Source organism: Homarus americanus, unplaced genomic scaffold (assembly GCF_018991925.1).
Source record: "Homarus americanus isolate GMGI-L3 unplaced genomic scaffold, GMGI_Hamer_2.0 scaffold5142, whole genome shotgun sequence".
Lineage (NCBI taxonomy): Eukaryota > Metazoa > Arthropoda > Malacostraca > Decapoda > Nephropidae > Homarus > Homarus americanus.
In genome coordinates this window covers 48,098-75,000 of record NW_024727827.1, presented here as the reverse complement: position 1 = coordinate 75,000, position 26,903 = coordinate 48,098, and the positions used below count along the sequence as shown (strand labels likewise).

Below are 26,903 nucleotides of genomic sequence, written 5' to 3'. Positions count from 1 at the left end.
CTTTAATATATTCCTTCTGAGAACTCGGGGAGCGTATATACTGCGTAGAGAGTTGTAGGGACTAAATGCGTAGATGTAGAGAGGGTAGAGAGGGAAAGAGAGGGAAGGTTTTGGATGTTGTAGAAGCTTATTTAAGAACGGTGGTGATAGGTTAGGCAAGAGAGAGTGATGGTGACTGTGTGTGTCTGTGTTCAAGGTGTTAATTGTTATTGGGAGACTGGAGGTGTTGTTTTATTTTTTTGGTGTAATATTTATGAGTGTGTTGGTGGCCAGGGAAGAGTGTGTGTGTGTGTGTGTGTGTCGTAGGATGAAGCGGGAGTATAGGTTCGGTCTAATCATTTGCCAAGTTTGACTCCACTATCGTTGTCTAAGTCACCATGAATCTGTGTGTAGCCGCCAAGGTGTCGTCAGTGAAGAGTGTGGCAGTAAAATTGGTGTGCGAGAGAGGCTGTGATGTCGTGATACCAGGCAGTCACGTGAGGAGGGGGGAGGGAGGGAGAGAGAGGGGGGACTGTGTTGGCAAAAGCTGGGATGATGGCAGCGTCAACTTGTGTGCCTTGTGTCTTGGTGTGGCTGCTGACAGTTACTTGGGGCTGTCAACCTTCTATTCAAGGTCATTCTTAAGGATTTTTCTTCAGGTGTGTCGTCGTATTGTTGGTCAGGTGTCTCGCTATGGATAAGTTTCTTTACGCCATTTGTCTCTGTCTACCCAGCAGCAGTAATTGGGGACCTGGATGTTAATCGATTTGTGGATCGTGTTCCGGGGTAATGGTTAGCCAGTGCAGTTGGAGAGTTGTCCGGTCTTCTTGGAGTATTCCTTGACACTGGGTCATGCAGCTCGTTAATTTAGGTTGTGGTTGTTGTGTTGGTGACAGCTTCTTCACCTTGTAGCCGGTGACAGCAAGCAATCAATATGTGTGTGTGTGTGTGTGTGTGTGTGTGCGTGCGTGTATTTGTGTGTGTGTGTGTGTGCGTGTATGTGTGTGTGTGTGTGTGTGCAAGTTACTGTATACTGTATTTCTATGAATACTTATCGTTCGTGTAGTGCGAAATTAATATATCCTGTACAACTATATTAAAAGTAACAAGTTTTAACTATAAATTTTACCTTAACTATCAATTTTTCGTATATTGTACAAAAAATTATCAAAATACTTAGGAAATGTTTGAAAATTTAGCAAGAAAAAATAGTACTTTTAGTTAATGCCATATTGTCAGTCATTTAAATAAAAACCCCAAATAGATTACCTTTAAAGACATCTCATTTAATTATCACATTATTATTACTATGTTGTGTTAATGGAGATTTTAAAGTTGGCAAAAGATGTCTTCATAATTATATACATTTAGTCAACTCTGTCATTTTGTTGTTCATGTCCTATCCAGTTATATGATTGTCATTTGAAAATTATATTGTGAATAAAAGCATAATTAGGAGAAAAAATACTCAGTATAGTTATATTTATTGATATTTACTTGAATATAAAACCAAATGATAATATTCACAGGAGCTGAACCTCGTCGCCAATATTTGTTTACATTTGGGCAATAACTTTTTCCTGAGCACCAAAGGAAGAGTGACGTCATAGATCTGTGTCGTCACGGAATATTTAACCATCCTGATTCACTATATAAAATACATATATATTCATGAACAGACATAGATTAAACTGGGAATGATATATTTTTAGAATATTTTAAAGTGTAAAGTTTATATACAGATTAAAGTCATATTTGTATTTAATCGTGAGGAGATATTTTCATTGTCTATAAGTATTTTGAGAAAAAAATCGCCCCTAAAAGCTATAACTTACTGTAAAAAGATAAAATAAATAAAATTAATTATATTCAAAATTTTTAAAAGTAAATATTATTCAGACATTCTCTAAATATTTTGTAATAAGTATTTTCTAATTTATACATATATATATGTTCCTACTGGTTCTATAATCAAGAATATTTAATAGATTTTCATATATATATCATAAATGAATAAACTTATATATATAGAATAAAATAAAAAAAACCTTTCAGTTAAGAGTAATGATAAAATACCCATAGGTGAATGACGTCAGAGGAACCTCCAGGTGTGGCCCGGGAAACACTCAGTACCTACCACTAGCCGCCGCCGTGGTGGACAGAACATCGTAGTAGTGACCACTTTTAGCCTAGTTATTTTTAACCCTATAACGTATTTTTTTACCAGTTGGAACCCTTAACAACTACACAATAGCTATGACGGGTTCAAATAACGAAAACTGTGAGAACAAAAGCACAGTTGCTCGCCGGCGTTGGAAGATATTGGCAGAGGTTGGTGAAGTGATCTTGACTAGGTTCCCTCCCTCACTCAGGTGTTAAATTACCACTCGAGTTAATTATGACCTTCCTGGTGTTTGTGTGCCATGGCAGGTGTGTTTGGGTGTTTGGGTGTTTGTGGATAGGATGTATTTATCTATCCATTTTGATAAGGGATGGAGGGATTGTATTTTGTATCTATTAATAGCAATAATATGAAAGAGTTTTAACACATGATATCACAGAAGGACGTATGTGTGTGTTTGCGTGTGTTTGCGTGTGTTTGCGTGTGTGTGGTCATTTAAACATGTCAATTAAACACAAGAAATGTTAGAAAATAAACAACATTTTATCTCTAGTAACATAACACTGAATTAAGTAGTTAAATACAGAATATCCTTATAGGTAGTGTGTGTGTGTCGTGCTGGTATCAGGTAACAGCAATAACTGGCCAAATCTGTACCACACCTACAGTATACCACCTCTATACCACACATATACCACCTCTATACCACACCTATACCACCTCTATACCACACCTATACCACCTCTATACCACACCTATACCACCTCTTTACCACCTCTATACCACCTCTATACCACCTCTATACCACCTCTATACCACCTCTATACCACCTCTATACCACCTCTATACCCTCTGTCACCACACCTGTACACCTCTATGCCACCTCCTATGCCACATCTATACCACACCTATACCACACCTATACCACACCTATACCACCTCTATACCACACCTATACCACCTCTATACCACACCTATACCACCTCTATACCACACCTATACCACCTCTATACCACCTCTATACCACACCTATACCACACCTATACCACCTCTATACCACCTCTATACCACCTCTATACCACACCTATACCACACCTATACCACACCTATATCACCTCTTATACCAATTCTATACCACCTCCTCTATACCACACCTATACCAATTCTATACCACACCTATACCACCTCTATACCACCTCTATACCACACCTATACCACCTCTATACCACACCTATACCACCTCTATACCACACCTATACCACCTCTATACCACCTCTATACCACACCTATACCACCTAACCAGTACTCAACACCTCACACACTTTGGAAATAAAACTCATATTTCTAATTAACGAAAACTAATCTTACGAGTTCTTTAGGATATATTAATCTGGTCCATTGGATGATATATATTTCCTAAACTAACTTGATTTTAGTAAAGAAAAAAAAAGAGATACAGAATGAAAGAAAGAATGAAAGAAAGAATAAAAGGAAAAAAAGAAAGAACGGATTTCACTACATTTTTTAATTTCAACTTAAAACAGACTAGATTGAAATTGTGTTTATATTACTCAGGTAGTGGAGAGGAAGCTGTGTGTGGGTGTGTGGGTGTGTGTGTGTGTGGGTGTGGGGTGTGTGTGGTGTGTGTGTGTGTGGGTGTGTGTGTGTGGGTGTGTGTGTGTTGTGTGTGTGTGTGTGTGTGTGTGTGTGTGTGTGTGTGTGTGTGTGTGTGTGTGTTGCTCTTGTCATTAACGTTATGGTATATTTTAATCCTTCAAGATGTATATAACCATTTTATATCATACATATCTGTCTCTGTATGTATGACTGTATACATATCTGTCTGTATGTATGACTGTATACATATCTGTCTGTATGTATGACTGGATGACCTCTTGTCTGGTGTTTCTGTTCATTAACCTGTAGTCTACCTTAATTAGGACTAATGCACATAAATAAATAATCCTGTCAAAAAATTATTGTTAAAATTCTGTTGTAAATGTAACTTCCTTTTCCTTGTTAATTACTGACCTTGTTAATTACCGACCTTGATAATTAATGACCTTGTTAATTACTGACCTTGATAATTACTGACCTTGTTAATTACTGACCTTGTTAATTACTGACCTTGTTAATTACTGACCTTGTTAATTACTGACCTTGATAATTACTGACCTTGTTAATTACTGACCTTGTTAATTACTGACCTTGTTAATTACTGACCTTGATAATTACTAAGACCATTTTGTAAGAATTTTTTGGTATTGCTGTTTTCTTTAATTGTGCTATAAATTTTATTTTATATTTTAAATATACCAATGATGTGGTTAGGTTAGGTTAGATTACTTAATTAGTTTGGTTAGGTTAGACTAATGACAGTTATTAGTAAGTTACCTTAATAATAGTAAGATTAGCAGTACAGTACTAGCCAATAATTTCTTCCTATTAATAAACAAATTCCATTGCTAGCTTTTGTCAGCCGGCCAGAAGTATGGATCCCACGGCCACCACTTGTTATTTATTGAGTGTGTGAGGCAGGGCAGGTGTGTGAGGTAGGGTAGGTGTGTGAGGTAGGGTAGATGTGTGAGGTAGGGTAGGTGTGTGAGGTAGGGTAGGTGTGTGAGGTAAGGCAGGTGTGTGACGTAGGGCCGGTGTGTGAGGTAAGGCAGGTGTGTGAGGTAGGGCAGGTGTGTGAGGTAAGGTAAAAAGTATACACAAGTTGAGTCAGTATACACTAGAGTCAGTATACACTAGAGTCAGTATACACTAGAGTCAGTATACACAAGTTGAGTCAGTATACACTAGAGTCAGTATACACTAGAGTCAGTATACACTAGTTGTGTCATTATCATTAATTCAATTGACCATCGGCATAAACTGTTAAACTGGTGTCCATTTATTGAAGGAACTGCCAGGTCAGGTTAGGTTACGTTACGTTAGGGTTACGTTAGGTTAGGGTTAGGTTACGTTAGGTTAGGGTTAAGTTACGTTAGGTTAGGGTTAGGTTACATTAGGGTTACGTTAGGTTAGGTGAGGTAGATATATAGATACTTTATGTTATAGAGAAGTGATGTTATCCCTATATTTGGCTTCACTGGATAATATAAAACTTGGAAACATTTCAAAGTGTGACAGTCACCCATATAAGACCCCCTCCCACGTATAACTTAACGATACACTTAACGACACAATAACAGTGCTCCATCATTACAGGCACTACAGAGAACCAGTGCCAGGGATGCCTCGCCAGACAGTGCCTCGACCAGAAAGTTCCAATCTTTCGGTCTGTTGTCTTTCGATTCTCTTGGGCAAGATTTCTATTCCGTCAGATGCATCAACTGGGACTTGAAAGTTACAGTAAGGTGAGAGATAGAGATAGTTAGAGATAGTTAAGTGGTGTTCTATTATTGTCTCTTATTAATAGTATAACAACAGTTGCTATTGAACGATGACATAGTAGTTTAATTAATTTATATGTTTATTTATTTTTTTAGATTCCTGCATTATTATTATTATTTATTTTCATCCATAATGAGATGCATATTTGGCTAATGTATATAACATTGTAGATTTTAGCATAAATAACAGTGTTTTCTTTAAATAATACAAAATATTCATAATCTTGCATAATTAGATATATTATGTTGGATTATTCATGAATTATTTACAATTATCAATTATTATCAGGTTATTTTTATAATTTCAGTAATGGATGTTGCCTGCTATTTTTTACCATTCAATGCACATCTAAGTAGTTATGCCTATTTCTCCACACTATCTTTTATCTAATCAGTATGGCATTTTTTTTTTGTTAATTGACTGCCATTAACCTATGCCTTAGAATTAGCATTACAATCCGTGTATACAATGGCGGCAGTTAATTGGGTTTGAACAATGCCGACTTATTTACTATTCAGGGTCGGTAAAACATCTCTGTTACACTTGACCCCAAACCACCATACACTATAACGATGACTCTGAACATCGTAGAGTTATAGTGAACTTACAGGAACACTATATATCGAGAATTGATCCATTAGTATTATTTTTTGGGGGATAAAACACTGTATGAGCCATAACAGAGTGATTCAGTATATTCCTGATACAGTATATTTACAGTATATTCCTGATACAGTATATTTACAGTATATTCTTGATACAGTATATTTACAGTATATTCCTGATACAGTATATTTACAGTATATTCCTGATACAGTATATTTACAGTATATTCCTGATACAGTATATTTACAGTATATTTCCAAGACAGTATAGATTGTTGTAGCTAAAATGACTTGTTTTAAGTATTAATTATAAGAGAAGTATGACTGTTGTTTTAAGTTGAATTTAATATAATATAATCTGGTTACAAATAATAGTTGAGTTTATTTTAATTATTGATACACATGTGATGTTAGCCGGGACACAACTCTTCCAGGAACTAGAGAGTTCTGGGTTACAAGACCACACCTCTCTCTAACCCAGGCCAAAAACCCATCCACGGAATTTTTTGACCATCGGGAGAATTTTCTCGTAATTTTCCGGAAAATCTGGCCCTCGGAAAATCGTTCCCAAAGCCGGAATAAATACTGATTTTTTATAGATGATTGTTGATTGGTGAGAGAGAGAGAGAGAGAGAGAGAGAGAGAGAGAGTTCTTACAATCAAATAAGTGTGTGTGTGTGTGTGTGTGTGTGTGTGTGTGTGTGTGTGTGTGTATACCTTGGCAAAGAACGTACAGCTGATAGACGTCTCCTCGCCCTCTGTTATGGCTCATATGTCCTTTTTACCCTATGATACATTCTGTTATGGCTCAAATGACCTTTTTACCCTATAATACATTATTTGTTATGGCTCATATGACCTTTTTACCCTATGATACATTTTTTATGGCTCATATGTCCTTTTTACCCTATAATACATTATTTGTTATGGCTCATATGACCTTTTTACCCTATGATACATTTTTTATGGCTCATATGTCCTTTTTACCCTATAATACATTATTTGTTATGGCTCATATGTCCTTTTTACCCTATGATACATTTTGTTATGGCTCATATGTCCTTTTTACCCTATGATACATTTCTGTTATGGCTCATATGTCCTTTTTACCCCATGATACATTTTCTGTGGCTCATATGACCTTTTTACCCTATGATACATTTTATTTCCTCCTCAAAGTTGTGTCACGACTCAGAACAGATCATATATTGTTTACCACGCTATATATACACTATACATGGAATTTATTATAGATAGTTAATTTATTATAGATAGTTAATTTATTATAGATAGTTAATTTATTATAGATTGGCCCATAAAATACAATACATAAATTAAATGGAAGTTTTATAGAAGAAAATATATTTTATTATACATCCCAAAAGATAAATAAACTAAGTTAATGTTTGATTAATAAGATAATACAATCATTTGGTATTGTATTATCTGATGATGGGGGGGCGGGGGGTGGTGGGAGAGGAGGGTGGTTAACTACCTAATTCTCCACCACCCTTAACTACCCAATTCCCCCTTCATTTTGACCTTTCCACATGTCATAACAACAACTACTAATTGACCCCATATTGCATAGGATCGTTGGCTTAGGTTTTGGTAGGGTTGTAAAATAATGTAGTGGGAATAATGGTTATATTGGTAGTAGTGGGGTTAGTTTATTTCACACACTGTACACTATATTGGCTCATACTGTTCACCATATTGGGTTTATTTCACACTGTACACTATATTGGTTCATACTGTACACCATATTGGGTTTATTTCACACACTGTACACTATATTGGTTCATACTGTACACCATATTGGGTTTATTTCACATACACCCTATTTGGTTTATTTTACCTTGCTTATTTAAAACCTAAACTAGTGTAGTACAGTGGTATTATTTTAAGGCAATATTATTTCTTACCTTTTATATTCCTGAAGCAAAATTATCACCATATTTTAATTCACAGCATTATTATTTTTAATCTTATATCCTTGATCCTTCAAACAGAATTATCACCATATAGACAATTTTATTCACAGTGAGTTTATTTAATAATTACAAAGACCTAAGAATAAATTAGTTAACCATAGGGGACATTCCTTGATTACTATATTCAACGTCAAACCCCATATCAATTGCCGCCTTCCTAACCCTGGTTGGGCTGCTAGCATGCTAACGCGTCATTGTGCATGTCTCTTAGGCTTTTACGACGAGACTTCAGCCCAACTCAGCTTACGGGTTTCAACAATACTGGCAACGTCTGTAAGTTGGTCGAGCTGTTCTGTAAAGATTTATTTTTATTTTTTGCCGTTCGCGTCTCTTCTTTCCCCCCCTCCCCTTCCTCTCCTCTGTCCAGTCTTGTTATGTGGTCGACGATGAGGTTTTAATTGCCGTTTTAATCCGATTTGGTATGTATAAATAGATATTACCGTACGATCATTAATTTGGTGGTGTCAATTGTTGGTTATTGGGGCTACATGGCAGACTGGACGCACACACACACACACACACACACACACACACACACACACACACACACACACACACACACACACACACACACACACACACACACACACACACACACACACACACACACACACACACACACACACACACACACACACACCTGAATTTACAGATATATTAATCAAATCATATATATGGAAATGGCTACAGCACCTGTCTGTCTGTGTCTGTCTGTCTGTCTCTGTCTGTCTCTGTCTGTCTGTCTGTCTGTCTGTCTGTCTGTCTGTCTGTCTCCTTTATGTACCCCATTTACACCTAATTAATTCCTTACACCACTTACACCTTGTATATTTATACCACTCTCTCTCTCTCTCTCATTTTTTACCCCAATTTTCTCAGGATTATTTTTTTTTTTTACCATTTATTTTTATGGCTTCACTGACACAATTTTTTTCTCCCTATTAATTTAGTTTTTTTTTAATGATTTAGAAACTTAATACAGAAATAACTTAAAAATAATCACTACAGAATTTTTAAAGTGTGAGATACAGTTTATTTATATAAATTAAATTACCATAATGTAGTGTGATTAGCTTAGATATGAAAAAGCTTTAAATAAATTCTGAATTTTTCTTCGATTCTAGACTTTTAAGCTATTGGTTTTCACATTTCAGTCTGTTATTGTATGTTGTTAGGTTAGGTTTAGTTTAGTTTATAAAATATACCTTAATTCTTCCTAGTTTCTATAATATTACTAAGTTATTGTACAGTAAGATGTTAGATTTGGTTTAGTTTATTTTAGTTTAGTTTCCCTTTATATACCCCCAGAAGTTCCCATTTTCCTCATTAGTAATAAATCAACTAAAAAACCCCAATTATCAGTGAAATAATGCACTTGGGAACGGCCTGTAACTGTTCACGTTCCGTTGATGAATGTTCGTGTCTTCGCAGGTATCTGGCCGTCGGAAGAGATCCTCACGTATTACTGCCTCGACAACCTCAGCATATTTTCCGGCAAGTCCGTCCTTGAGCTGGGAGGTGGGATGACTTGTCTGGCTGGTATGTTGGTAAGTTATATGATGAGTCTCTGTAAACACACTAGTGAAGGGGACTGTACCTCACACACACACACACCTCTTCATCCATACAATATATTTTCACATCTTTAACTCTTTCATTGTTTGTTCATATATTTACACAATTATCACTGCCGTTTGTTCACCGCCATTTGTTCACCGGTGTTTGTTTGTACTACAGGTTGCAGCCAGCGGTGAACCCTCCAAAATGGTGCTGACAGACGGTAACGCCCTGTCTGTAAACAATGTTAAAGTGTCTCTACAGAGGAATTATCTACCAATGGAAACTTATACCAGGTGAGTTGTGTAGTTGTTCAGGCTGAGTGAGAGAGAGTTAAAGATTTGAGTGCGAGAGTTAAAGGTCGAGTGCGAGAGGGTATACAGTGATTCAGTTTGACTAAGGGCGAATAACAAACATCTTCTATAACCAAGATAGTCCCATCATGTTATAGAGCCCACCATAGAAACTTATTCACATATATATCATGTTAAAAATACACTTAATATCCTTTTCTGTTGGATTATTAAGAGACTCAAGAACGTGATGGAAATTATAACGTGATATTAATCTTCTGGGGTTAAATCTCTGGTTGATTATCATGGTTGAAAGTTTTGATGTAAATGTTTGGTATAATTTGGGGGTGACAGGATGGATAATATGTTTGTAATGTTGGTTCAGGTAATATGGGTGAAGATTCTATGTTTATACTGTGTTTTCTTGATATCTTAAGGATATTTCACAAACTATGTATATAAATGGTTTATTAACGAGCATATTTCACAAACTATAGAGGTACAATAATGGTTCACTAACGAGCATATTTCACAAACTATAGAGGTGCAATAATGGTTCAATAACAAACATATTTCACAAACTATGTACAATACAGTAATGGTTCACTAACGAGCATCACTAACAAGCATTCAGTGACAGATGCTTACTAACAGCACTTCTAAAAGGGTGGAAAACAGGAGAGCCAAGATCATTCTACTTGCAGGGTACTTCGCTGGGGAGTTCCGGATGAAGTTTCTCCACATCAGGGGAAATTCGATGTTGCCATGTGTGCCGATTGGTAGGTTTATATCTGTGAGTGGATTGGCCAAAAGACAGTGGTGGTTTTTTTTACCCCCCCTTCCTCCTCCCTCTCCTCCTTCCCCCACATCCCTCCTCTCTCTCTTGGGCTTCTTAGAAGCACGAGATTGTCATAATGTGTCGGTGTTATTATTGTTAATGATTGTTACCTCGTGTGAATCTGCGTCAAGTACAGTCTGGGTTAAAAAGTGCTCCTGCCCTTGGAAAATGAACCAATGTCGGCCCCAAACAAGATGAAATAGTCAGGGGGTAAATCAGTTCACTCCCATACTAAATTAACCACCGTCGACCCCCAAACAAGATGAAACTATTGTTGTAAGTCAATTCAGAGACTCATTCCCCTGACAAACCAGGACCCATTTAGCGGTCATTCTCCCTCGGTCACTCGTTCACGCATTCCCGAAACTGACAATATCACACCGCCATCTCCCCTAAGCCGAGTGTGTTTTTTTTTGTTTTTTCGTATGGGGACGCGCCTCGTATGAAATCTCCATACGGTGTGTTTTAATGGCGTTTACTGAATCCAAACGGAGAGAAAAAGAATATGTCGTTTACCAGATCCAAACAGAGTGAGAAATAAGGATATGATTGGATTGTGTGTTTGTGTTTTATAAGTGGATTTTAATAATAACTTAGAGTATATATCACAAGGTGGCCAGTGAGTGTAGGGAGGACGGAAAAGGGGGGGGGTCTTGGCCACTTTCACCATCAATTGTGGCCACTTTCACCAATTTAATACATTCCATTAACAATTAATTAACTATTACTGTAATCAGATTTTCTGTAAAACTCTGGAAAAGTTAAAAAAAATTGTTCTGTACTCTGAAAAAAAAATTGGACTGGAAAAAAATTGTAATAAAAATAATTGTACTCTGACAAACTGTAAATCTATATCCAACATCACTACTTGAGTACAGTTAAGGTAATGAAAGTGTGAAGCATGTACGTAAAAGTCGTTCAGAACGCCACTGTCTTTTGCCAATCTAACCTAACCAAACCAAACCTAACCTAACCAAACCTAACCTGATGCTAACCTAACCAAACCAAACTTGATGCTCACTTGTTCTGCTACGAATGCTTAGTTATTTTCGTTTATTTATGGTCTGTTGTTTTAAGTTGCTTGCCTGGCACAACTTGGTTTGTTATAATTAATTTATTAATATCACCTGTTTTGTATTTTAATTTGTTGTACGTTTTTATGCTATGACTTTTGTGTTTTTCGGTGTGTTTTTTTACTTTTATTATAAGTTTGAAGATATATGAATGACGTTTGATTATATAGAGTGAATCATCCATAAACGAACTTTTCATCTCTATATAGTTCGTTAGATGGAGGTTTCACATCTATCAGACCCTCGATATAATGGACTTTAATCTCTATATACTGTACTGTAATATACTGTGATATACTGTACTGTATTCTCTGCTATTAATGACACTAGAAAGATTTACTAGCCTCCAGTATCAATAATAGGCAGTATACTCAATCATTATACTCAACACTGTACAGGATATATTCACGCTATTATTAACCACCATTCTTGTGTGTGTGTGTGTGTGTGTGTGTGTGTGTGTTGGTTCCCACATTAGCACTAAGCCATCATTAAATCTCTGGAGTGACTCATATGTATAAGAGTTTATTAAAATTGTTCTGCTGTCGAAAAATATTGAGTTTATTTTCTTAGTTGAACAAATATATTAAACCATTTAGTTGTTGTTGTTTGTTCTTAGATTGACAAATATTGATGTTCTTATGTTTGGAAAGTATATAAACTTTGTTAGAGGAAGGTACAGCTCCTCTCCGATTTATGACGGGGTTAGGGACCCAAATCCAGGCCGTAAGTCGAAAATGCTTGAAATAATACATAGAAAATCTAAAATGGGTGTCTCTTTTTCTTATCAGCACCACAAAACTCTCACTTTTAAGCTTGCCAGCCATTTTAAAGTGAATTACAACCGAAAATTTTGTTTGTGTACTGACGTTGGGACTCAAAAATACGTAATTTGACAAAATTTTGGTACAACTGAGGCGGGTCGTAAGTCGGGGAGGAGCTGTATAGGAGAATGAAGCCTTGTTAAAGAATTATCAGTTACGTTTAAATTACTAGTAAATATATGTTATTATTATTATTATTATTATCATTATTATTATTATTATTATTTTTATTATTATTATTATTATTATTATTGTAGTTGTTGTTATTATTGAAGGTATAAATTATAATACCAGCAAACCATAACTTGTTGACATTTCCGCAGTCTGTTCTTTGATGAAGGAAGAGAGAGTTTGTTGTCCACATTACTCAAGGTGCTGCGGCCTGGGGGTACGGCACTGGTCGTGGCACCGTCCAGGAGCGGCACCTTCCAGACTTTTGCCAGTATGTGCCGCCCACACTTCATGGTGGCTGTTGTTGAGAAGTACGATCAAGTGGTCGATCAACACGTCCAAAAGGTAATGTCGATCCGTTGTTTTGATCATCGAAGTAAGATGGTGAATCGTATTTTTTTTCTTTTTTTTAGGCTTGTGACGTTTTCTTGATAATTTGACTTTCTCTCTTTTGTTGGTTAGGTTAGGTTAGTGTTACATTAGGTTAGGTTAGTATTATACTCAGGTGTTTTTTGTATAGTAAAAAGTAATTACTATTGACCTCAGAATATCTCCTGATATCAAATGCACATGGCCTCAAAATAGTCTCAACATGGCCTCAAACTGCCCATAATATTGGTTAGACTTCCCCAAAAAAGTTCTTGGGGAGGGGCTAACAGCGACCCCCCACCCCCAGCTGGGTGTGCTTGCCACGCTCGCCATGTCCCCCCTACCCACAACCTCTTGGACCCCCTCTTTTTGATATTCCTGGATCTGCCCTTGCTTCTTCTGTACGTAATTCCATCTATCTATCTATCTATCTACCTCACATCATTATAATACATTATATCTCACCTACAGCAGACTACAATGGACCCTTACTACAATAAGAACCTACACTTCCCTCTGCTTATGATACTGAAGAAGAAAATTGGGACCAACTAATGAACCACCAAGATGAATCTGTCAGTAGAGGTACAAGTGTTTGGAAAGATCTATTTATTTATTTATTAACTCGAGAAATACAATGACAAATGTTTACGTATGAAGATTAACTCTATTTATTTATTTATATAACTCGAGAAATACAATGACAGGTGTTTAGGTATGAAAATGAACTCTATTTATTTATTTATTAACTCGAGATATATAATGACAGCTGTTTAGGTATGAAGATTAACTCTATTTATTCACTCGAGATATATAATGACAGCTGTTTATAATGACATAATTGAAGTTAAATGCATTTATAATGACATAATTGAAGTCAAAAGTGTTTATAATGACATAATTGAAGTCAAATGTGTTTATAATGACATCAGCTTAGTGAAGTCAAAGTGCATCTTAAACTTTGTGGCCTGTTATTATCAAACTGTGCTTTATCCATTGTTAACACCCTTCATTAGGTTAGTGTTAGGTTAGGTTAGTGTTTGGTTAGTGTTAGGTTAGTGTTAGGTTAGTGTTTGGTTAGGTTAGTGTTAGGTTAGAGTGTAATCCTGAGGTGCGTCTTGTGTGTCTACAGTGTCATCTCCCTGAACAGTGTAAATAAGAGTCATTAATCAGGCTGTGACAATCATTAAATGACCCTTAGATCTAGTCGAACGAGGAGAACACTCTTAGGACGCACTTCGGAATCATCTCTGGGCTGTAAATATGTCAAACAAGGTGATTTAGTTGTTGATGGTTGTTAACTGTTATTGATGTAGTCTTAAGGTGTTATTTAATTTATTTAGGACTGTTTATTTAACATGTTAACATTAAACTTTATCAGCCTACATGAATGTTCAGGTGTCATGTTGAGTGTACAGTATGTTGTGTGTACAGTATGTTGTGTGTACAGTATGTTGTGTGTACAGTATGTTGTGTGTACAGTATGTTGTGTGTACAGCATGTTGTGTGTACAGTATGTTGTGTGTACAGCAGGTTGTGTGTACAGTATGTTGCAGTATGTTGCAGGTGTATAATATGTGGTCTGTTTTAAGATTTGTCTAGATTGTGTCCTTGAGAAATGTCCCTGCTTGCCTACTGTCTATTTCCTGCTTCCCTGCTTGCTCCCTGAGATACTGTGAGTTGGTAGGGAGGCAAAGAACAGGGAGACAACAGGGAGGGAACAGGGAGAGAACAGGGAGGGAACAGGGAGAGAGGGAGGGATCATTGCCCCTGTGCTATAAAGTCCTTCAGCTAAAAACATCACCCAATGACTTCTCTTCTGGGTTGATCAATCACCCCAAATTCCTCTATATATTACTGTATATTGTTGCTAATAATTCACATATCTCCAAGATTATTTATATATATGTGTGTTTAGGATAAATCTAGTCATTATTTACTTTAAAACTGTATCACGAATAGTTAGTCATTTGTTTTATCATCTTGTAAAAATTCTATACTTGATTATTAAATGAAGCTGTTGTTTGGCCAAGATTTGCTGAAACAATCATTACTATAAATACAATCTAAGGCGGTCTAGTATTGTATTAACTCACTATAAAACAATATTTGATCTATTGTTACTTAAAACTTATCTCACTCTTATTGTAGGGGGGATTATTTAAACAAATGGTAATACATATGTTAGTAGTATAACTTCTTGTACTGAAACTGTACTTGTGTTTGTTGGGCATTACACACAACACACACACATACATACACAACACACACACACACATACACACACACATACACAACACACACACACACATACACAACACAGCACACACACACACACACATACATACACACACACACACACCACATCACACACACACACAACACATCCACACACACACACACACACACACACACACACACACACACACACACACCCATACATAGGCACACACACACACACACACACACACACACACACACACATGGAGCACACACATGATATACTATACAGTCAATAGAAAATTCTTTTTTAATTTATAGTCTAAAAGAGTTCACCGTGTGTGCCAGCATGAGGCACCGTGTGTAGCCATAAAACTTACCGTGTGTAGCCATAAAACACCGTGTGTAGCCATAAAACACCGTGTGTAGCATAAAACTTAGCCATAAAACACCGTGTGTAGCCATAAAACACGTGTGTAGCCATAAAACACCGTGTGTAGCCATAAAACACCGTGTGTACAAAACACGTGTGTAGCCATGTAGCCATAAAACTTACCGTGTGTAGCCATAAAACACCGTGTGTAGCCATAAAACACCGTGTGCATTAGAGTAAAACAGTTTAGAACAACACAGTGCTGTAGAGTGTGATGGTTTATGTAGACACAGTTTGTAGTGTATGATTCAAGTGTGAGTTATATGTGAAACTACACTACACCACACTATGCTACACTACAGCCACAACTACACCACACTACACTACACCACACTTTACCACACTACAACTACACCACAACTACACTACACTACACAATAAGTTCACCATACCTTATGATAATGGCATAAAACATAACATTATAAATCTGTAACTTTATTCAATTTTTTGGGCAGTGTAAAATATGACCCACATACGGAACTTCTCATCTGCCTTTTGCTTCCATATTGTTTGTGACATATTTTACCTCATTATCCAGCTGGAGTTTGTTTGATCTTGAATATTTTATTTTGTAATACTGAGCCCTGTGTATGTGTGTGTGTGTGTGTGTGTCAATCTCATGCTGAAAGACACTCAATGTATTTCTTAAACTTTGACAATAATTTTTAGTGTTAAGTGATGCAGTAGTTGTTTAGTTAAAATGTTTGTGGTTTTATTTTTATTATGAATGATTGATTGAATAACTAAATAGCTACTGTCTAGTCTGGTAATGCTATTTTATTTATTAAGCTAATCTAAGTGGGTCAACTTATGGTTTTTGGGGTGGCTTAGTCATTCTTCCTCTTGCCTGAAATAATATCAATAATGTATAACAGTTCATTATAACATCATCATAATCCAAACAAAGGATTTAACCATTCATTATAAAAAATAACATATTGTACTGTACAGGACATCATATTTCAACTCATTAACTGAAGTCCTGACAGCGATCTAACGTGTTGTTATTAAGAGGAATCAAATAATAGCCTTACCATCATTAATTATTAGTAGTAGTTTATTATAATGAGAAAGTTAATTACTGAGACTTAATTATGATATGATAGTACAGGGATGGTAGTGTGTTTGATTAATGTTAGGATGTTACTGTACTGGAGTGTGGTCTCTGTATAGTGTGAAGTGTCCAGTTAAAAGGGAGAATTATGTGCAGTAAAATCTCTGCTATATAATGGACTTTCATCTTGATATAGTTCGTTAGATGGAGGTTTCATATCTAATGGGCCCTCGATATAATGGACTTTCATCACCATATAGTCCATTAAATAGAGGTTTCATATCTAATGGACCCTCGATATAATGGAGTTTCATCACCATATAGTCCATTAAATAGAGGTTTCACTGTATATAATTCTTTTTTTATGGTGTACTTGGCAAAATTCACCTTGACTTTCAATTATTATTTACAAAAGTCAAATATTATAAAACATTCAGCCCTCCGATAACAGACAAAATGTTATACCACTTATGTTCCATTTATATGGTAATGATTACATATAATGATTATTTATATTATTGACCAAGATTGACTTAATACTCGGTCTCAAGCCGCATCAGCGTTGGTTAAGTCCCGTAGTCGCCGCGGTTAGTCTAGTACTGTCGGCCTTAGACCAGCTGATGCGACACAGCGTCTCCACCATTAGGGCCTGTCCATAGAAGGCACTTGTAAAATATATTCCACCTTGCTAAATCATCCCATTCTAAGTCAATTTGCCTCAAGTGTCTTTATATGGGAGAGAACCTTTATATAGTCAGTAAGATATAGAGAGATAAATAGATATATGAACTATGTAAATATGATCCCATCGATATTTGTTGCTGCTCGGCCCGGTGTGTTGGCTGACCACTGTTGACTTTGTATCGTAAGAGAATGTCACTTGTTGTGGTTCTGGTGTAGTATAATGCCGGTCCACACATACATACATACACACGGTCCTCACACACACACACAACACACGGTCCACACACACAACACACGGTCCACACACACACACACAACACACATGGTCCTCACACACACACACACACAACACACATGGTCCTCACACACACACACAACACACAAGCAGGTAATCAAACAGCGTCTCTCTGCCGTCACCTCACAATGTTTACGTAAAGTGCAAAAAAGGTGATCTCATTCTCCGGAAATCCATCAGAGACGTCTAGTTGTAATAAAAAACTCGCCGTTAACGTGTGTGTGGGCGCGTAGCTTAGACGTGATGGAGGTAAACACACGTCATGATGTCCTTTGTAACGTAACAGATCGACATTAGAGACACTGTTTGTACCAATGCTACTTTATCTGGAAGCTGCTATGGGTGTACTGAGGATAGGGTACAGGAATTTAAGGGTACAGGAATTCAAGGGTACAGGAATTCAAGGGTTACAGAATGCCTACCATAAGGGACATTTTAGGCTTACGGATACTGTCTAGGAACGGAACCTTTTATGCATAGTGCCCAGGAACGGAACCTTTTATGTATAGTGTCCAGGAACGGAATCTTTTATGTATAGTGTCTAGGAACGGAATCTTTTACGTATAGGGTCCAGGAACGGAACCTTTTACGTATAGGGTCCAGGAACGGAACCTTTTATGTATAGTGTCCAGGAACAGAATCTTTTATGTATAGTGTCCAGGAACGGAACCTTTTATGTATAGTGTCCAGGAACGGAACCTTTTATGTATAGTGTCCAGGAACGGAATCTTTTACGTATAGGGTCCAGGAACGGAACCTTTTATGTATAGTGTCCAGAAACGTAACCTTTCCATAAACCGGAGAGTCTCTGTACAGTGAAACCTCTATATAATGGACTCCTCTCTGCGTATAATCCATTAATAGAGGTTTCACATCTTACGGACCCTCGATATAATGGACTTTCATCTCTATATAGTTCGTTAAATAGAGGTTTCACATCTAACGGACCCTCGATATAATGGACTTTCATCTCTATATAGTCCATTAATAGAGTTCTCACTGTACCCATAGGCAGAGGAAACATTATAAACCAGATCTAATTCTACCCAACAGACATTAGTGCGAGGCGTGACGTTGTGGAACCAGTCACGCACTTCACAGACTTTCACACGATGCAACGTAAATAAAATTATCGTTGCATTGTTTACATACCAAGAACCGTGACTCGTGAATTTATCGTTGTTCGCTTGTTCTTTAAGGCGATCCCTCGTTTTAGTACCATGCGTTCCTTTGTGTCGAATATATTATTATTTTGGGAGTGTTTTATTTTGCAGCGGTTTTGTGGCTTCCGTTTGTTTCCCCTTTTTTAATTTATCATCAGTCGTATATTGGATTGTTTTTTTTTTTTTGTTGCTTGATACTCTGAGAGGATTTGTTTTATTTATATTAGTTATCTGTTTAGTATTTTGTGTGTGTGTGTGTGTGTCATTCTAGATACTGTTATTGCTTCTTTAACTTCAAAATTAAATCACGCTTGCTTTACCAAACATAAGCTCAGGTAAAGAAAATTACTACCCACAATATTGAAAAATCGCAACTTTTTATTTATTTATTTTTTTGTTTGAACGACTTAACGACCTTCATTCCACTTGTAGATGACTGTACGAGGTTGTTCCGTACAGTCAACAGGGAGTAGTGATTGGTCGTACGTATATAATGGCGACTTTAGGTGCCGTAGAGGTTATTTATCGTCTGGAGTCGTATATTTGCAGATGATTTTAGCCGTTTGGGTTACAATCATCAGTACGCGCGGATATTTGTGGATGATTTGGAACACTTAAGTTACAATCATCCATACATACACTTCCTTTGCTTGTGTCATTCACTTGCGCTGTTCCACTATCTGTACACTTCATATTAATCTAACCTAATCTAACCTAACCTAATCTAACCTAATCTAACCTAAATCTTCACACATCATTCCTTTGTATTGTTGTGAAATACTTGACCTCAGAATTTTTTACCGGGTCGTCTAGACAAACGTGGCCATTTATTTGCGGCCAAAAATCACTCGAGTGTTTGTTTATGGAATGGCCGAAGACGTTAATTTTCTTGTTTCTTTGGGGAGAATAATTGTTTTAACTGTTTCTTTGGGGAGGAATTTATTTGTTTAACTGTTTCATGGTATATAACCTACACCTGTCCCACACCTGCAGTATTATGTCTACACCTGTCCCATACCTGTAGAAGCTTTTAATTTATGATCTACACTCACTCCACACCTGTAGAAGCTGTGGCTATAGAACCTACACCTGTCCCACACCTGTAGAAGCTTTTAATTTATGATCCACACCCACCCCGCACCCTCAGTATCAAAACTACACCTACACCACACCTGCAGGATCATAACTACACCTGTCCCACACCTATAGAAGCCTTTAATATATAATCCACACCTACACCACACCTGCAGTATCATAACTCTACCTGTCCCACACCTGCAGTACCTTCCCTACACCTGCCCCACACCTGTAGAAGCTGTCAATATAGACCCTACACCAGGTGAAACATTATCAGGGTGTTAATACCATACTCAAGGCATAACAGGTATTGCCAGGTGGATAAATAACATTGGAACCATTTAAAACAGGAGATCGTAGCCTTTAATAAGCTCTAATACACTCTACAGACACTTAAACATGTACTAATTACCACTAATGATGTACTAATTACCTGATAAATGATTAAGTACATCTCATAATGACGGTACATCAGATGAGTTAAAAAGTAAAAATAATCGCAGGCTGTGGAGGTAACACTATAGTTCAAGGGTTATTAAGTCACCTCAGTAGTAGGGGGACTAGACTAGAGGTATGCACTGATTATAAACTTGAGGAACGATATAAAACTTAATAATCTCAGAAATAGAGGATGAATCTGAAACTACTTAGAGATGATAAGACTCTATTAAGCTGATTCTTACACCCACGATCCTCAGTTGTTTTTGTCAAGAGTTTATGTATTATAGTATTAGTTTATGTCACATATAAAAGCTCCAGAGATTTATAATTGAGTACATATATAGATTAGTATCAGCCGAGATCACGCATAGGCCTCCAAATTTTCTGAATCAAAGGCGTTATAGATATTTTTTTTGATAATTAATTTCATATTATGTAATTTAAGTTCTACTTTAGAGGCCTCATCTATTCTCATCTGTATGGATATTAAAATCGGCATTGTTCAGTTCTATGTTTATCAGGTTAAGCTAGGATAAAGGCATGGCTGGGGGGGAGGGGGATGCACTCAGTTCATGGTCAGTGTTACAGGAAGACAGAGGTCAAAGAGAGGTCAGTACAGTATTAGGGACGAGCCACAAGTCCTTAATTCTTATTATGGTTTATAAATTGTTTTTAATGTACCTGATCCATATGACTTTAATCAAGGGCAGCAGTGTTATGTCACCAAGTGTACTTCTCTGTTCATACCACCACACTTCATTTCTTCTTTCATTAATAAATTAGTAAGAAATGTTGATCTTTTACACCACTTGACAAATTAAAAGTTCTATTGATAATCGTAAAGTCATTGGGGTTCATTAATTAATTCCAGTTAGCAGAGAAAATAAAAGTGTTTACTAACGCTACACTGAAGGGGTAAGACGCTACTGGGGTAATGAGAAGGACAGCTAAAACATCCAAGAAGGACAGCTAAAACATCCAAGTATCATATTAACTTTATTTTAGGGCAAGAAGTTTGAAGTTATCCTTGAGATTTGGTTTATTAGGTATTGCTATGTCACATGTAGCGCATGATAGGAATCGACTCGTGTAAAATTATGTAGCGTTCATCACATCATCTCTAGTATGGTGGGGAGTTAGTGATTTTAATCTGATTTTGTGTTTTGGGGTCATATTTTTTACCATATGGTCATTCTCCTGCCAATACAGTACATTACTATTAAAATATACTTCATAACATTCATCTATTATCCATAGTTAGTCATTACATTCTATTAAAATACAATTGGAAAAATAAATATATATAACTCCAGCACAGTCACCCCTCGAGACACCAATATTCACCGATACAAAATTTCCTCCCAAAATAACGCCGCTATTTTGAGACATGAAAACTTCTACGGCCTATACGAATTTGCGTCCGGTTCAGAAATATACAAATTTCACGCGCTGGGAGTCATCTGATGTGGCCATGTTGGGGAGTGATGCACAGAGACGTATTCTGGCTCACTGATCACTCCCCCACCCACCCACCCACCCACCTTACTCAGCTCCCCCTTACTCAGCTCCCCCTTACTCAGCTCACCCCTGGTCAGCTCACCTCAGCTCACTCCCCTTGTGGTGGTGAGCCCAGACTGTCCTCCCAGCTCAGACTGTCCTCCCACCTCAGACTGTCCTCCCACCTCAGACTGTCCTCCCACCTCAGACTGTCCTCCCAGCTCAGACTGTCCTCCCAGCTCAGACTGTTCTCCCATAAGTTAATGCATCAAAGTTAAACAGTATTTTATTATTACTTTTTCATATGTTAGACAATAAATTACAGTAGATAGTTTCTATTGATCATTAGTTAATTAGTTTTTGTTCTTGTTTGTGAACCAATTTCGTGTTTTGGTGGTAAATTGGGGTATTTTTGTAATGGGGAACTGAACTTTATTTCCCCATTATGATCATCTGTTCGTGATATGAAAATCCGCCTAATGTTTTTTTTTTTTTTAACCTTTACCCGAATTTTTTTTAAACCAAACTCGAATTTTTTTTTACCAAACTCATTCATATCTCGACGAATACCTACACAAGAAACATTTTCACATAAACAATATAGAAATGTGTTTTACTCATAATAATTCTTAGTTCCTGTGTAATGTACGTATATAAAAAAATATTCTATCCCATTTATGTGAGGAATCTGAGTTTTCCTTGTAGATCCAACTCATACAGTAATTGGTTTTCTTGTGACAGTAGACCACCTTACCTGTTTAGTCCTATACACCTGCTTCTATATACTTGGTTAGCGTACTTGGGTTACATAACGGACCACCCTACTTATGCATTTACATGTCTGAATGCACACCCTCACCCCTTATGCTCATTATATTCCAAGATAAGACATAGGTCACTCTACTTATGCATTGTCATCATTATATTCCAAGATAACTCCTATGGTTCACCCTATTTATGCATACATATCATTATATTTCCAAAAGATAACTCAAACTTAGTCTCCAAATGGTTATCTTAGAGAATAAAATACACTCTACAATGATCCATTCTTATTGTACATTATCATCATTATATCTTTTGTTATTTATATTATAATTTAGATCTGTTGAGGAATATATATATATATAAAAAAATAAGGCAGTGACTATGGTGAGAACTGGCTCGTCAGATCTCCAGTCATCTGTTGGGCAATTTTGAGTGGATGTTCTCTTCATTTTGTTAGCTGTTCTTTTCCATTCGTTTATTTTTACTGGTGTGTCGTTAACTTTTTATTAGGTAATTAGTGACCTCTTAATTGTCACATACTTACAGGTTCAATATTTACAGGATCACTACAGGTGCAATATTTACAGGTTCATTACAGGTTCAATATTTACAGGTTCAGTATTTACAGGTTCATTACAGGTTCAGTATTTACAGGTTCATTACAGGTTCAATGTTTACAGGTTTTATACTTACAGGTTCATTACAGGTTAGGTTTATAGTTATATTAAGTGAGTAAATCCTGAATCTTGTGTTGCCATATAAATTCTGAATCTTGTGTTGCCATATAAATTCTGAATCTTGTGTTGCCGTACATAAATACCCTACGCAGTTGTATGCTATGTTGCGACGCCCTATTGAAGTCGTCGACGGAAGCATATCTTACTTTGAAAAGAAAATTTGTATTAACCCCTAAACAACTCTTTCCTCCCCCCCCGGACGACATGGGACCATAAGACCCTAAAACTCACCAGTACCCCCAATGCATTAGTGAGCATAGAGGAATGCCATTCGGTGTTTTAAGTGTCAAGTAACACTATTGTTTTACACGAGCTTCTCAGGTGCTTGGGTGCATTTTGTTAAAGAGTCGATAAATGCGGAGTTTGTCGAACGTGAAATACGATTGTAATTTACTGTACTCGTATTCCTGTGGAAGTCATGTTGATTTCAAGACGATTCCGACGTAATGTTTTCCTCGAGAGTTGTGTTTATCTGAGGTGGATATTACTGTTATGACAAACACCTGACAAACTAATATTGTGGTTAGATTATGAACCAATGCACACTCAGGATAATGCCATAATCAAAATATTGAATTAAGTCTATTAAAATTAAAAGACCACTTACAAAAACTCCTATTAGTGTCTCCTAGTGAAAAGAATCCTAGTATATCCTAGTGTAAAAAAATCCTAGTATCTCCTAGTGGAAAAAATTCCTGTATGAAGAATTATACACAATAAGATTAGTTAAACTCCCTATATTTTCAATCCTAATTTCCTGTATAAATTCATAGATGATTTTCGTTCATATTTTACTGAAACATTATGACATCTATACTTAACATACTGGTACAGGTGTATGAGTATATTTTACTGAATTATACTGTAACAGAACGTATAATGTCAAACAAATAAAGTGTCTGTTTCATATTGGAGAGAGATACATCGCTTGTAAATGATCGCTTGTAAATGATCGCTTGTAAATGATCGCTTGTAAATGATCGCTTGTAAATGATCGCTTGTAAATGATTGCTTGTAAATGATCGCTTGTAAATGATCGCTTGTAAATGATCGCTTGTAAATGATCGCTTGTAAATGATCGCTTGTAAATGCAGTAACTGAAGTGAAATTTAGCTTGTACAGTATATCTATCGTACCGTGTGACATGATTACTGTACGCTGTAGTTGTAAGCTTCTTGTTTAAAAAGAGCAAAATATCACGTAAATCAATAGATGTCTCCGTAACGTCCATTTGGGTTGATTGGTGTTGGTAATTTCATCCCTGGCGAGTCAATACCCATTGGTTTCATCCCTGGCGAGTCATTTATCCTTTAATTTCATCCCTGGCGAGTCATTTACCCATTAGGAAGATGATATATTGCCTGTAGTTATACCATTATGTACCATTATGAAAAACTCCCAACTATTAACCTTGTATTAAATAATGGTATTCTGTTTACTAGGAAATAGGAGCATACATAGCTAGTTGATGCACCAGATTACTGTATAGAACTGTATTAAAAAGGTGAAAAAAAAATAGCCACTTGTGCCTGATGTATACAGACTATATTTTCCAATAGCTAATAGTCATAGGTTCACTTTGTACTACGCTGAAGATCGAAAAGAAAACCTCATCAAAAATAATATACGAACTGTTGGATTTTTCTTGTGGGATTTTTAATATAAAGTTTATAAAGATAATTTGTGCAAAGTTGAGAAAATCGTAGGGATACATTTTTCTCAAGCCTTATCATGTATACAGTATATATATCAATATATCCCAAAAAATCATTCAGGTTTTAGTTGAATATATAGAGAAAAATATTATATCAATGGCACTTTGAGTAGATTATTGATTTTAACATTAATCCCATTTTGGTGCTTGGGGCTATAGATGCAGGTAGTGTAGTCCACAAAATATATCGTAATATATCAAAAGTATCGTAGAAACTTAGAAAAAAAAGCTTTTATAGTTAATGGAAAGGGTAGTTGAAGTCTTTATATAATCTCTAGTCGTTCGGTTCAGTTTGGGATATTATTTAGTTGTTTCAGGGGATTTGATAAAACTACATAATTGTTTTATTTTGAAATTAGTTAATGTATTATGTTACTGTAATAATTAGGTATATATTAATAATCGTTCTTTATGGGATGTGGAGCAAAAATTAAATGCATCTTTTAGTAACAATCGTTAAAATCTAGTCTATGAGATCGTTTGGTCGTTATGATGTTAGTCACAATATAATTACAACTTTGAGTGTCTTGTGATGGAAAGTTGAAGGTTATAAAATGTTGTGATGGAAAGTTGTAGGTTATTATTATATGTTGTGATGGAAAGTTGTAAAATATATAAGACCTTGTGATGGAAAGTTGTAGGTTATTATAAAACGTTGTGATGAAAAGTTGTAAAGTTGTAATTATTTAAGAATAGTTGTAATTATTTAAGAATATTCCATCGTCTCACAACACAACACTGTGGTAGTCCTCAGGAATAAATAAGGTTAAACTATAATTTATTATCACTCAAAAATATAATTACTTGGTGCTTTACTTAGATTATAGAGTGTGCCTGAAAAATGTCCTGCCTCTCTGCCTTCCTCCCTGTCTGATTGCTCCCTTCCCCCCCTTCCTTCCCTCCCTCCCTCCCTAGCTGCTCCCTGAGACTCTGTTAATTGAAGGGAGAGAGAGAGAGGTCAGGTACATTGTTTTGACATAACCAATGTACTCAAACTGTAGAACTTATAGTTGTAATTCAGGCAAATTACTGTGACACAAATTATTAAGTGATATGTAACCTTCTGATAGAGGAATGACATGTATTGTACTTGTTCTAGTCTAAAATAAATCTTTGCAGAGGAATTAAGTTATTTTATTTACATGTATAAGCCATCCTGTTAACCTAACCTAACTTGACCTAACTTATACTTCTATGGTGATGTCTGAACCCAACTAGGGATATTATCTACAGGTGTATCTGAATTGAAAACTAAATATCTTCTAAAAAACACCAGAAAAGCTTTAGTTTGAATTATGAAAATGTCTTATATGATAAAATGTCTTAATATAGGCTTAATTACTTTGATCTGATGTTTTTAAATAGGACATAGTAAAATGTTAGAAATTAAGTTATAACTTAAAATTTCGTACATAATAACCAAATATACAAAGGAAGAAATTATATAAGAAGCATGTAAGTAAATAATCAAGTAGAAATAACCAACTTTAATTCTCTTACATATTAGATGAATAAGAAACAAAAAAAAATCTAAGTTCGGTTACCAAAACAAACATATCTTAACTTCGGATAACAATACAAACTCTCTTAAGTTGG

General features: G+C 36.2%; 1 protein-coding gene across 2 annotated transcripts; it reads left to right on the top strand.

Moving 5' to 3' along the window:
• The first annotated feature begins 2,100 nt into the window (after positions 1-2,100).
• LOC121865928 (calmodulin-lysine N-methyltransferase-like) lies at positions 2,101-14,687 on the top strand. 2 transcript variants are annotated; one of them, XM_042365486.1, is made up of 8 exons: positions 2,101-2,310; positions 5,315-5,463; positions 8,311-8,372; positions 9,531-9,646; positions 9,837-9,952; positions 10,654-10,728; positions 13,008-13,200; positions 13,696-14,687. In XM_042365486.1, exons 1-8 carry the CDS (start codon positions 2,236-2,238, stop codon positions 13,777-13,779), a joined length of 870 nt encoding a protein of 289 aa, XP_042221420.1. In that variant the 5' UTR covers positions 2,101-2,235; the 3' UTR covers positions 13,780-14,687. The 2 variants fall into 2 exon arrangements, with proteins under 2 accessions (XP_042221420.1, XP_042221421.1); XM_042365487.1 differs by lacking the exon at positions 10,654-10,728.
• The last annotated feature ends 12,216 nt before the right edge of the window (positions 14,688-26,903 follow it).